Source organism: Schistocerca nitens, chromosome 11 (assembly GCF_023898315.1).
Source record: "Schistocerca nitens isolate TAMUIC-IGC-003100 chromosome 11, iqSchNite1.1, whole genome shotgun sequence".
NCBI classification, from domain to species: Eukaryota; Metazoa; Arthropoda; class Insecta; order Orthoptera; family Acrididae; genus Schistocerca; species Schistocerca nitens.
This window is the reverse complement of record NC_064624.1, coordinates 47,717,470-47,729,950: the sequence shown is the minus strand read 5'-3', so window position 1 is coordinate 47,729,950 and position 12,481 is coordinate 47,717,470. Positions and strand designations below refer to the sequence as shown.

The window sequence follows — 12,481 nt, the reverse complement described above, 5'->3', positions numbered from 1 at the left end:
GTGGCTCACTATTGCTAGACGTCTTCCACCAAGCGGATCTAGTTTGCCTCAACACTGGGGTCCCTACATTTTTGTCTGCCTCCACGACAAATTTGTGTCATTTGGACCTTGCGGTCGGTACTGTTCCGCTAGCTCGGCGCTTCGAATGGTTCGCCCTTGATGATACACACTCGAGTGACCACTTTCCCTGTGTCCTTAGACTGCAGCCTCATCTGCCACATATGCGCCCGCGACGCTGGAAGTTTGCCCAAGCCGATTGGACACTTTTTTCGTCTCTAGCGACATTCGATGACCGTCACTTTCCCAGCGTCGAAGATGAGGTCACCCATATTACCGACGTTATTCTTACAGCTGCGTAACGTTCAATACCACGCACCTCCAAATTGCCCCAGCGCCCCTCAGTTCCTTGGTGGAACGAGGCATGCCGTGACGCAATACATGAGCGGCGACGTGCTCTTCGCGTTTTTCGCCTCCATCCTACTTTGGCCAACTGTATCCGCTATAAGCAGTTCTGTGCGCGATGCCGTCGTGTCATCCGCGATAGCAAGAAGGCAAGCTGGAAATTCTTTATTAGCTAATTTAACACCTTCACTCCCTCCTTGGAAGTTTGCAGTCGGCTTCGACGGTTCTCAGGCGCGCCTAGTTTCTCCGCAGTCTCTGGGCTCACTGTCGCGCATGATACATCAGTGGACCCCGTCGCAATTTCTAACTCATTGGGTCAGCACTTTGCTGAGATTTCGAGCTCTTCAAATTACCCGCCAGCGTTTCTCCAGAAGAAACGTGCAGCGGAAGTGCGACCTCTTGCTTTCTCCTCTCAAAATCGCGAAAGCTACAATACTGTTTTCTCCATGCGGGATCTCCAACATGCACTCTCTTCTTCGCGCTCCTCTGCCCCAGGACCGGATGGTATCCACGTCCAAATGTTGTTGCATTTATCAACCCATTGTCTGCGTTACCTCCTTCGCCTTTATAATCGAATTTGGACTGACAGTACTTTTCCCAGATGATGGCGGGAAGCTATCGTCGTTCCTGTTCCGAAACCTGGAAAGGACTAACATTTCCCCTCTAGCTACCGCCCCATTTCTCTCAAGAGTAGTGTCTGTAAGGTTTTAGCTTGGTGGCTGGAATCCCGCAGTCTTTTAACACCTGCCCAATGCGAATTCCGGAAGCATCGTTCTGCAGTTGACCATCTTGTTGCTCTCTCCACTTATATCATGAACAATTTTCTCCGGAAACGCCAAACAGTAGCAATATTTTTTGATCTGGAGAGAGCATACGATACCTGTTGGAGGACAAGCATCCTCCGCACACTATTCTCTTGGGGCTTTCGAGGTCGGCTGCCCCTTTTTCTTCGCGAATTTATGGCAGAGCGCACATTTAGGGTGCGGGTGAACACTACACTCTCCCGTACTTTCTCCCAAGAAAACGTGGTACCCCAGGGCTCCGTGCTGAGTGTTGTACTGTTTTCCATTGCCATTAGTCCAATTATGGATTGTCTCCTTCCTGATGTCTCGGGCTCCCTCTTTGTGGACGATTTTGCGATCTACTACTGCTCTCAACGGACCAGCCTTCTTGAACGACGTCTTCAAGGATGTCTCGATCGCCTCCACTCTTCGAGCATTGCAACCGTCTTCCGTTTCTCTCCCAGTAAGACCGTTTGTGTTAATTTTTGGCGACGTAAGGAGTTTCTTCCGCCCTCCTTACATCTAGGTCCTGTCAACCTTCCATTTTCAGACGTCGCTAAATTCTTGGGTCTTATGTTTGACAGAAAACTGTGCTGGTCCTCCCACATTTCCTATCTTTCGGCTCGCTCTGTGTCCTGAATGGTACCTCCTGGGGAGCGGACCAAGTGGTCCTTCTCTGCCTCTATCGCGCCTTAGTGCGCTCGAAATTGGACTACGGAGGCATAGTCTACTCCTCTGCTCGGCCGTCTATTCTTCGGCGTTTCGACTCTATCCACCACCGTGGACTACGTTTAGTGTCTGGAGCTTTTTACACCAGCCCTGTGAAAAGCCTTTATGCTGAGACTGCTGAACCTCCGCTGTCCAATCGGCGAGCACTCCTTCAGAGTCGTTATGCTAGCCATGTCTTCCAGCCCATGACATTTTTTTTTTGACGCCTCCTTTGATGTAGGGTATGCAGGCCGCCCCTCCTCCCTACCACCACCGGGAGTCCACTTCCGTCAACTGCTCCATTCTCTTTCCTTCCGCTTTTCTAAAACTTTCTTGACAACTTGGGGTACAGCACCGTCTTGGCTCCGTCCCCGGATCTGCCTGCTCTGTGACCTTTGTCGATTTCCCAAGGATGGTACCCCTTCACTTGTTTATCGTTGGGCATTTGCTGCTCTATGTGCACAAATGACGGAAGCCACATTTATTTACACCGATGGCTCGAAAACATCGTTAGGTGTAGGGAGTGCTTATATTGTTGGCAACACCCCAAATCACTTTCGGCTTCCTGACCAGTGTTTGGTCCATACTGCAGAGCTTTACGCTGTTCTCCTGGCTGTCCACTACATCCGCCGCCACAGCGGATATAGTATGTTATCTGCTCAGATTCTCCCAGCTCTCTCCTCAGTCCCCAAGCTCTTTACCCTGCGCACCCTGTGGTCCATCGGATTCAGGACTGTCTGCGCTTGCTCCAGCTGGGGGGCGTCTCGGTGGCATTCCTCTGGCTCCCGGAACATGTTGGTATCTGTGGAAATGAGGCGGCCGATAATGCAGCCAAGGCTGCAGTCTCTCTTCTTCGGCCAGCTATTCAATCGATTCCTTTCGCTGATCTATGGAGCGTTTTATGTCGTCATGTTGTTCATTTATGGCATGCGCATTGGTCAACTCTTCCCCATAATAAATTGCGGGATGTGAAAGCTCTTCCTTGCACTTGGACCTCTTCCTCCCGAACGCGTCGTCGGGAGGAGGTAATTTTAACTAGACTCCGGATAGGGCACTGCCTTTTTAGCCATCGACATCTTTTAAGCGGCGATCCTCCCCCACTCTGTCGCCACTGCTCTCAGCTGTTGGCGGTAAGACACCTTTTAATTGAGTGCCGCTATTTTAATCTGTTACGCTCCCGTCTACAGCTGTCGCCTGATATATCGTCGATTTTAGGAGATGACACGTGCTCACCCGATCGCGTTCTCGAGTTTATTAGTGCCAGTGAAATGACGTCAGTCATTTGAAGCTTTTTTTTGGGGACAGCCAACCCCTTCCTGTAGTGGATTTTTAAGCCTTCCTTCTGCTTTTAGTTTCTCCAATTTTATGACTTTCGTTCCCAATGCTGCTGGTTTCCATTTTCGGTTTTTTACTGTTTCCTAAGTCACGGACCGGGTGCTAATGACCATAGCAGTTTTGCGCCATAAAAACCAAAACCAAAACAAAAACAGAAAAACAAAAAAAAACAAAGAAAATTGTCAACCAGATGACCGTACGGTCGCATTCTGCATGGAAGATGACATTCCTGCCATATGACAACTATACCAATGTTGTCAGGGCCCCTATGAAACGACATAGTGCTTGTTGAGTAGCCCCACATCCACAAATGCCATGTACACAGTCACATACAGTGCAGCATGACATGGAGAATATGTGTACCAGACTCAGCAATGGAGTGCCAAGGAAAGGAAGCAGGACAGTCAAAAATTGATATGGCCTGATAGCTTAGTGTGAATCGTTCGGTTGTTTCTTGGATGTGGTGACAGTTCATAGCGACAGAAACTGTATCCCAAAGTGCAGGGCAGGGCCGACCATGTGTGACTTCAGATGAGCAGACTGTTATTTGGCTGTAAGCTCACAACAGACCGCCTTGTTACTGCACGGCAAATGTCATGTGAGCTCCTGCATCTGCTGGGTGTGTTGTATCAAGGCAAACTGTGTGCAGATGGCTTTGACAGAGTGACCTTTGTCCGAGACCTGCTGTATGTGTACCTTTGACACATCTTTACAGAAGGCAATGTGTAGAATGAGCAGGCACCTTGCTTGTCACTCAGGGCAGGCTGCCCTGTCATGTGTTTGAATGGTGGACCTCGTGCTGCATTCTGCGATATCACTGGGTGTCGCAGGCATGTGGCATAGGCTGTGATAGTGGGACAAGAATCATGTAGTATACGAACTGCTGAGTACTTCTCCACTCCATACTGTTTGTTAAGGGTGTAAGGTATGTATTATAAATACTTCTGTGGTGGGAAGTGGGGAAAAGCTTCCATCTAGCAAGTTGCACGATCGGCTGTTGCTATACAATGCCCAGCTGGCTCTGCTTTGCAAAGCAAGTAGGCCATGTTTTGCTTTGTAATTCATAACACTCTCACCCATGTGCAGGTGGCTCTGTTTCAACTCACTTCTGCTCTGGCATATTTTTTGACCATTTATGGTCGATATGCTACATTGGCCTTCTTCTTATCAAGACTCTGTCCCTCGGGTTGACCAAACCATACTACCCGTTACACCAGAGCTACTGGTGACCTGTATTTCCAGCCTTATTTTGCCTCTTAAATATCATTCTACAAATTAGTTACCTTAACTCTTTCACGGAATGTTATACATTTCCTTAGATCCCCTTGTCCTACACCTGAACTCAACCACCATGGAACTTACTTCATTACTATGCTTCTTGCACAGTTTTTTCTAACTCTACTCCCTAGTCAAAAGCAAAAATAAATCTATTATTCTTCATACTATATCACTGTGCATTCTGCTTCATTCTGCTTCTTTTATACTTGTGTTATCCAACCCAGTGTAATCCGAACTATGGCTGGGTCCGAACTCAGTCGTGTTCTTTGTCTTTTATGTTCCAAAAGAACACCAGGCTCAGCAGAACAAGTGCCACTGCAGTAGTTGGTATGACAATAGTTGGTGTTGTCTCTTTCAGGTGCTGATTTTCACAATATGAATTTACATGCTACAATAAGGTTTCCAGGGAGACTGGTCCCTCCTATTGGTTCTGCAGTGTGTTTATAGATTACATTAATTCTGGACCTACTGTTTGATTCAAGCTGATTAGATTTGTGGTAGGTGGTATTTCCATGGGCTCCTCTGCCCAGTACAAATGCAGCTGGGAAATACTCAAGGGAGTTATCTGTGAAATCATGGCAGACAGGCAGAATTAGGCCCCATTATGTTGCACGTTGTTCCACTTAATAAGAAAGCATTTACTTTCCATTCTAGTCTCTTTGCTGATGTACCCCTCTGCTTCTTGAAACAACTAGCTGTTACTACCATCTTGACAAAGCTAGAGTACAACCATTGTGCCGTGACCTGCTGAAAGTACAATTCTGGCTTGACCATTTCTTTATTGCATTCCTTTTCCTCATTTGTCCCATTAACAGATTCGCTGTACAGTAATCCTGCTCCACTCATATTACCATACCCAGACAGACGGTGATTTTTTCCCAGTGGCATTTTTGTAATGTTGCTTCCTCCATTTCTACTTATCTTCCTTTGTCTTTTGCAGTTAATAACAGTTGCTGAGATTTTACTCTTACAAATTTCCCCACTACTTCCCTCTTAAAGAGTTACGTACAAATTATGTAGCACTCATGATGTGCTTGTTTCCCTGCTACTGTTACAGAAATGTAAATGTAAGCTTTTCTTCCATAAGTTCTCTCACTGATGGTGTGTTTACTCCAAATTAATGGGCAAGTCTTTGTGCTCAGGTTCCAAAACCAGCATCAACTTTGGTGTTAGTTTCTTCTATACTTTCCTTGGACCCTTATATACTGACCTTCTTGTAACACATTTATTCCTAGCTGAAACGCTGCCTTCTATGGACTGCAATCATTTTATCATTACTACTTTCCTGTCTAAGACTTCTATTTGGGTTTGTAGTTCCCTGATATTTTGAGTAATATGTAATACTGCTACTCTTCTGCTTCAGCTATCTGCATTGCCATGCTTTTACTCAGTTTCATGCATAAGTTCAAAGTCAAATTCGCTTAGTCTTGCTGCCCATCATGTCAACCATTTTAATGCCACATTATCTGTTATTACTCTAAATGATAAAATTTGAAATATTTGAGTCTATAAATATGGTTAACATCTCATTCTCCATTCTGGGATAATTTCATTCTGCAGAATTCAGCTGCATTGAGCGTAAGCTACTGGATGTTCTACACATTCCACCTCTTCTGATAACACACAGCCTGGTGTGTGGTTTTATGCATCACATAATAAAACAAATTCTCTATTAAAATCTGGAAATGCCACAATTGGACTGTTTTAGTTAAGCACCAAAGTCATGAACCATGTGGGATGGATCTGGTGCAAGGTGTGGTTCAGCCAAAATAGTTTCCTGTCCAATTAAATTTGTGATGCTTGAAGAAGGTGTGGGATGCAAACTAGTTATATGGTCTGACCACCATATTGGGCAGAACAATAACTGAAGAGTTTTAGCATTTCATTTCTGTCTGGTCAACTGCAAGTACTGCGGAGAACTACATAAAAAGTTTCTGTGTTTGAGTCGTAGTTTCCTACCTTGTGACAGGAACTTTGCAATGATCGAGGAAATAAGTCTCAAAATTTTGGCTCCTTTAGAATGGAAGCATGTCAGTGCTTAGGCCTGTGTAGAACATTCAAAACTGACTTCAGGAGGTGACGGAAGACTTCAAGGGCATAGGATCCATTGAGCAGGTTCACAAAACGCCACCAGCTTTGAAAATTACTGGTGTGCTCTGGTTGAAGTTATGCAGTGACGATCATAGAGGCATAAGCATACTTCATCCATGTGAAAGACATTTTGCTTTGAAACATGGTTGTGAACGTGAAGTAAAGAAATTCTGATGCCTTGCGGTTTTTGGTTGCTTTACAATGGGGTACTGAAACTTGTAAGGAGAAGAAAAGCGATCTATTGGATGTGACGAAATACATGGAATCAAAATACAGGCATTTTATGAGAACATGCAGTGTGCCATCTGAGTGTAATGTGCCAGATATGGGTCTCAACTGGATAACAAACTCATGTTCTATAGCTTTTTTAAGATCAAAGTAATCAGTTTACAATAAATATCAGTTTGTATCTTGTTATAAATTTCTTTTAAAACTTTCAGATTCTAGGCAACCTTATCATTACAGTAGAGAGAGTGATCTGCTGTACTGCTGTATATCAGTTGCTATACACTGTCTTTCCATTTTAATAGTTATTTATTTTCTAAAACCTATCCTGAGTGCAATTTTAAAAAGCACAACCAACTATTTTCAACAGTCTGCATCTGCAAACAGTACATATCTGCTATAATATTATTAATGGTTTTTGTTGATTTCCTAAAAACTCCAAAATGTGCCATACAGCATTATTCATGCACATGCTTCATTTTGCTGTGATTATGTGCATCTATCAGGTGACATTGAGAATATGATTGATTGGTGACTTAGTTAGTAGAAAACTTTCATGGCCTCTGAGACATTTGACAAGCTGCCGTTAGAGAAGGAACAAGTTCAGTGTAATATGAGCAGTATTGTACAGCCATGTCATATGATCCAGTTGCCCTTTATTTCTATTAAGTGACTACACAGTAGAAAATCAACAGAAATTGATCATCTCAAAATCTGTCATTTTGATGTTGGTGCTGGTACTGAAAGGACAAACTCCATTACAAAATTCCATGATGAAATTGATTTGGAAGGGCTAATTGAATATTTTGGCCTTGTCTATCTTCAGTTTGTGTGCCAATAGCATTACTGACTCTGTGAGCTGACCCCTTACTTGAGAAAATTCACTCAAGATGTATAATATTAATGTTCTGAAATTGGTCCTATGGTGTGTTTTCAGGCTGGTGAACAAAGCTGATGGTGGAATGTACCTCTACAGTCCCATGCATAGGTCAGGCCCATCCAGCACTGAGTATATACCCTGATAACACCACCAGCTGTCTACTGCAGATTTTGTCAGTCAAGCAACATCTAAAAGTATAAAGTTACCATATATTTCAATAGTTAATGCATAAATAAACAAGTTACTTAAACGGATGTTAAATGCAGTGGAAAGGAAATAATAAGGAAATGTAAACACAGTGGCAAAGTTAAGCTGAATGCTCTATGCTGTCGGTGTAAGACACTAAAATAGAAATGGCCATACTTATAGTCAATAACTTGAATTATATAGGTTTACATAGGAAGCTTAAATACTAAATGCAGTTAAATTGTGTGACTAAGAATACTTGGCAGATTCCTCAGCTATATAAGCTACTGTGACATCAGAACTAAAATCTAAGTTTCAACTATGTGTTAATATAAATTGATCAGTGATGCTGTGTCACTGTCCATCAAAGTACAGAAAAAAAGAACTGTCAGTTGTGCAAAGTGAAAGTTCTTCAGTCTCAAAAACATAAATGAATTGAATGTAATGAGAAAATGGCAAAATCCTATCATCCATACAATTTTAGTGTGTTCAAATGGCACAACTGGTTGGCTGCCCAGAGACTTCAGTTCAACTACTGTCAAAACCTACCCAGACTTAGCAGTAACTGTTCATTAGCCCAGACTATGTGAGAAACAAATATATTACCAAAGACTATGAGGCACAGCAGCACGGCTTATTTATAACCTCAAGAAACCATACCATGCTAGTCATTTTCAAAACATCATGCAAAAGTAAATTAAAATAAGTGATTGAAAGTACATTGTTTTTATTGAAACTAAACAACTTGAAATAAGTACCTTCCTATGCTGGTCGCTTTGAAGCTTACCAAACATTCTTGGATAAATATTACATTAAATATCAGTGAAAACATGATAAACTGCCATCATCATGCAACTGTTAAAATAAGTAAATACAAGGAAATATTTCTATACAAACAAGTTTGTCATATCAGATGAGGAGATAATTTTTTTCCTCATATACATTTTGCTTGAGGTTACTATGTAGCACATACCAATTGAAGTGGACCTCTCTTGATCACACTGCATAATAGTTAATTTGTCAAAAAATGCCTAAACACAAATTCACTAAGGATGATTGATTTGATTTTGGCAGGGAAGCTAAAACAGCTGTGGTCTAACAGGCCACTGCTTGCACCGAAACAGTTTATTGTGCGGTATTGCTCCCTGTATATCTAGTAAAGGCGACCAGTGACCTTACATAGTGCAAGGAATCCCTTTACCACATCTTTGTTAGACACAATGTGCTGAAAATTCTGTCTCATTGTCTCCAATGCCATGCATTCGAAGATTAGGTGTGATGCAGTTTCTTCACTCTCATCACAGATGGTACATTTAGGGTCTTCTTCCATTGTACCCAATGTATGTAGGTGTTTTTTGAAATTCCTGTGGCTGGTCATCAGTCCAACCTTGAGTATAATCTCATTCCTGTTTGAGCCCAGGATTAGAGTTTCTTTTAAAACACTGCTTTGGCATCATTATCTTCCCATGTTTTTGCTTATAGACCTTGCTCCAGTATTGTGTGCTGTCTTCTAATCCAATTCTGTAGTTCTAGTTTGATCATAGTCTTGGTGATTGTCAGGACAGGATCCGGTCCAACAAATGGAGTCTTTGCCCCCCATCCTTGCCAATCTGTCAGCTTGTTCATTGCCACCGATTCCCAAGTGGCTAGGGACCCACATTAGGTTTACCCTATTGCTTCCCCCTAGCTCCAGTAGAACGCTGACATTTTGCAACCACCTTAGATCTTGGTGGAGGAGCTGCCAATGATTTCAGGGTTGCCTGGCTGTCTGAATAGATGTAGATACTACGGTCTTTGTAGCACCTACGTACATTCTCCTCCACACATGCCATGATTGCAGTAATTGCAGCTTGGAATATCGAGGCCAGTTTTCCTAGAGAGATGATGTCCTCCAGTTTTGGGTGAACCCTGTACACCCTGGCCCCATTGCCTTGGTCCGATTTCCACCCACCAGTGAACCAGACAGTGTCCCCTGTATGTTGTCAAAATGTTTTTTCCCACTGCTCCCTGCTTCCAATTATTATATTATAAGGCTTGTTGAAGGTGTTGGGAGTTATTATATAGTCTACCGGCATTTCCCCAGCCATTCCTATATTTGCCTCACTCACTGTTTTAGTGTGTGTGTGTGTGTGTGTGTGTGTGTGTGTGTGTGTGTGTGTGTGTGTGTGTGTGTGTGTCTGGATATCCCAGTGAGATTCAGTTTTTACCAGTTTTGAGTCTGCTGCCTTCATATTAACCCAAATGTGTAGTGGAGGTATGTCCAGCATGGTTTCCATCCCAGTGGTTGGTGTGCTGCCAATTCTGCCGGTTATGGTTAAGCAGGCCAGTCTTTCCACCGTAGCAAGCTCCTTAGCTGCAACCTGCTGTTCTACATTCTTCAAGCACACTATGGCCCTGTAGGAGATCCTAACTCTAATCACCATGGTGTATAGCCAGTGCATACCCTCGGGGCTTAATCCCCAGTTTTTGCCACAAGCCCTTCTGGTACTCACTACAGAACCTTTTCCTTTGGAGCAGATGCTCCTAATGTGAGGGGTCCATGTTAGTTTCTCATCTAAGGTTATCCTAGATATTTCACTATTCCCTTCACAGGTAGTTTCAATGGAAAGCTTTAGATTCCAACTTGAGTGTTGGATACACTTCTTCATGAATGCTACCACAACACTCTTCTTAGGATTAACCCTTAGATTCTGTTTAATGCACCAGTCTTGTACAATGTCAAGCACACCTTATGCCATATTCCTAACTGTGTCAGTAAATTTACGAAGTATTACCCTGACCAGGTCATCTGTGTATCCTTGGCAAAAGCATTGTCTGGAATTTAGTTCCTCAATGATTTAATTCACCATTAGATTCCACAATAAGGAGTACAAAAATCCTCCTTGTGGACAAACTCTAGTGCTGTTAATTACCATCTTTTCATTCATTACAGTGGCCACTAAGCATGGCACTAGTCGACCTACATGTAGTGGTCACTAGGTCATGCACTTCTGCTGCTCATATATGGAATCAAATGTTATGTTACTAAAGGCCCCCGTGATGTTCAGGAAGATGCAGAGGGATGTTTTTTGAAAGCGAAGTGCTTTCTCTACCTTACCAGCAATTTGACAGAGCTGTCTCACATGATTTACCTGGTTCATATGTGTGTTTGTTTGAATGCAGAGGAGCCCTAGTTAGCCTCTTCTCTCCAACATGTACATCAACCAGTTTTTCCAATGTTTTAAGAATGAAGGACAGACTGATTGGTCTCATATCCTTGGCCTTGTTATGATCAATTCTCCCTGGCTTTGGAATAAAGACAACCTTCACTGCCCTCCAGGCATTTGGAATGACTCCTGCTGCTAGGCTAACCCTGAATAACCTGCACAAGACTCTTACAAGATTCTCTCCTGCTTGTTTCAAAAGAGCTGGAAAGATTCCATCAGGGCCAGGTGACTTGAACGGTAAGAATGTTCCCATCGCCCATTGAATTTTCCTGAAATTGATGCACTCCTTGACCAATTCTCAGTCCTCTCTTCAAGTGCCAGAGAACCATTGTCTTTCAGGGGTCATGTTCTGGTCTAAGTTATCAGCCAGAGCATACTGAGGAAAGTAAGTTTTGCGGAGCAGTTCCAGTGTCTCATGTTCTGTCTTTGTATATTCCCCACCCTCCTTCCTCAATGTACCTCCTGGATTAGTTGGTATTCTAGTGAGGATTCTGTGAAGCCTGGGTTGAGATAAGCACCTCCCCATGGTGGTCACTTTAGAACCTTATGAAATAATCTAAGATAAATATTACATTAAATATCAGTGAAAACATGATAAACTACCATCATATGCAACTGTTATAATAAGTAAATACAAGGAAATATTTCTATACAAACAATTGTGTCATGTGAGGTGAGATCGTAATTTCATGCTCATTTACATGGTGCTTTAGGGTGCTATGTAGCAGATATGAAGTTCCAATTACAACGAAATGAACTAGACATATCTTGATCTCACTGCATAATAGTTAATTTGTCCAAAAAGCATCTAACACACAGTCACTAAGGATAAAGGTAAGGGTGTAGTGTAAAATATGCTTTCTTTTGGTGTAGGGAATTGTGGAGTATATTTAGCTCTGGTCAAATTAACTGAGTAGTTTTAGTCAAATTTTAGATACCCCGGATCAAGTAGAGTTCCAGACAAACAATGCATTCACTGTACAGTTTGATTTGTTGTTTATGCTTGTGGCAGTTTTGGCTTACCAGTAGTACAATTTAGCATTATTGTAATTAGTGTTTATAAAAATTAATTTATGAAAAACTGCTAAAGTTGAGATGCACAGTTTGATATAGTACTGTTGAGTTCAATTTTAATGTTTCTCTATGCCATATTTGTGAATAATATTTTATAGCTGGAAAGTGACAAATTAGCAGTTTGCTATGCATCTGATTTCTTGAGATATCAATCAGCAGAGTTAGAATATTTGATTTGTTGAATCTTGGTTTATTGCTGTCCCTCACTTATTTTGGCCGCATTCATCTTTTGTTTGTCAATGAGTTAATGATTATGTTTAAATGTGTGACACAAATTCTACTTGCCATCATAGCAGTGACCTTGGAAAAGTCCT

At 42.5% G+C, this 12,481-nt stretch overlaps 1 protein-coding gene across 15 annotated transcripts in view; it reads left to right on the top strand.

Moving 5' to 3' along the window:
- LOC126213399 (zinc finger protein 493-like) overlaps positions 1 to 12,481 on the top strand; it is a 209,094-nt gene that overhangs the window by 40,705 nt on the left and 155,908 nt on the right. For 2 of the 15 annotated variants that reach the window (XM_049941106.1, XM_049941105.1), the window contains exon 3: positions 7,759 to 7,895. The exons of 12 other annotated variants lie outside the window; for them this stretch is intronic. In XM_049941106.1, the coding sequence (XP_049797063.1) occupies positions 7,776 to 7,895 (120 nt within the window). In that variant the 5' untranslated portion in view covers positions 7,759 to 7,775. Of the gene's footprint in view, positions 1 to 7,758; positions 7,903 to 12,481 lie in introns of those variants that run through there. One more of the 15 variants, XM_049941111.1, reaches the window with a different exon arrangement.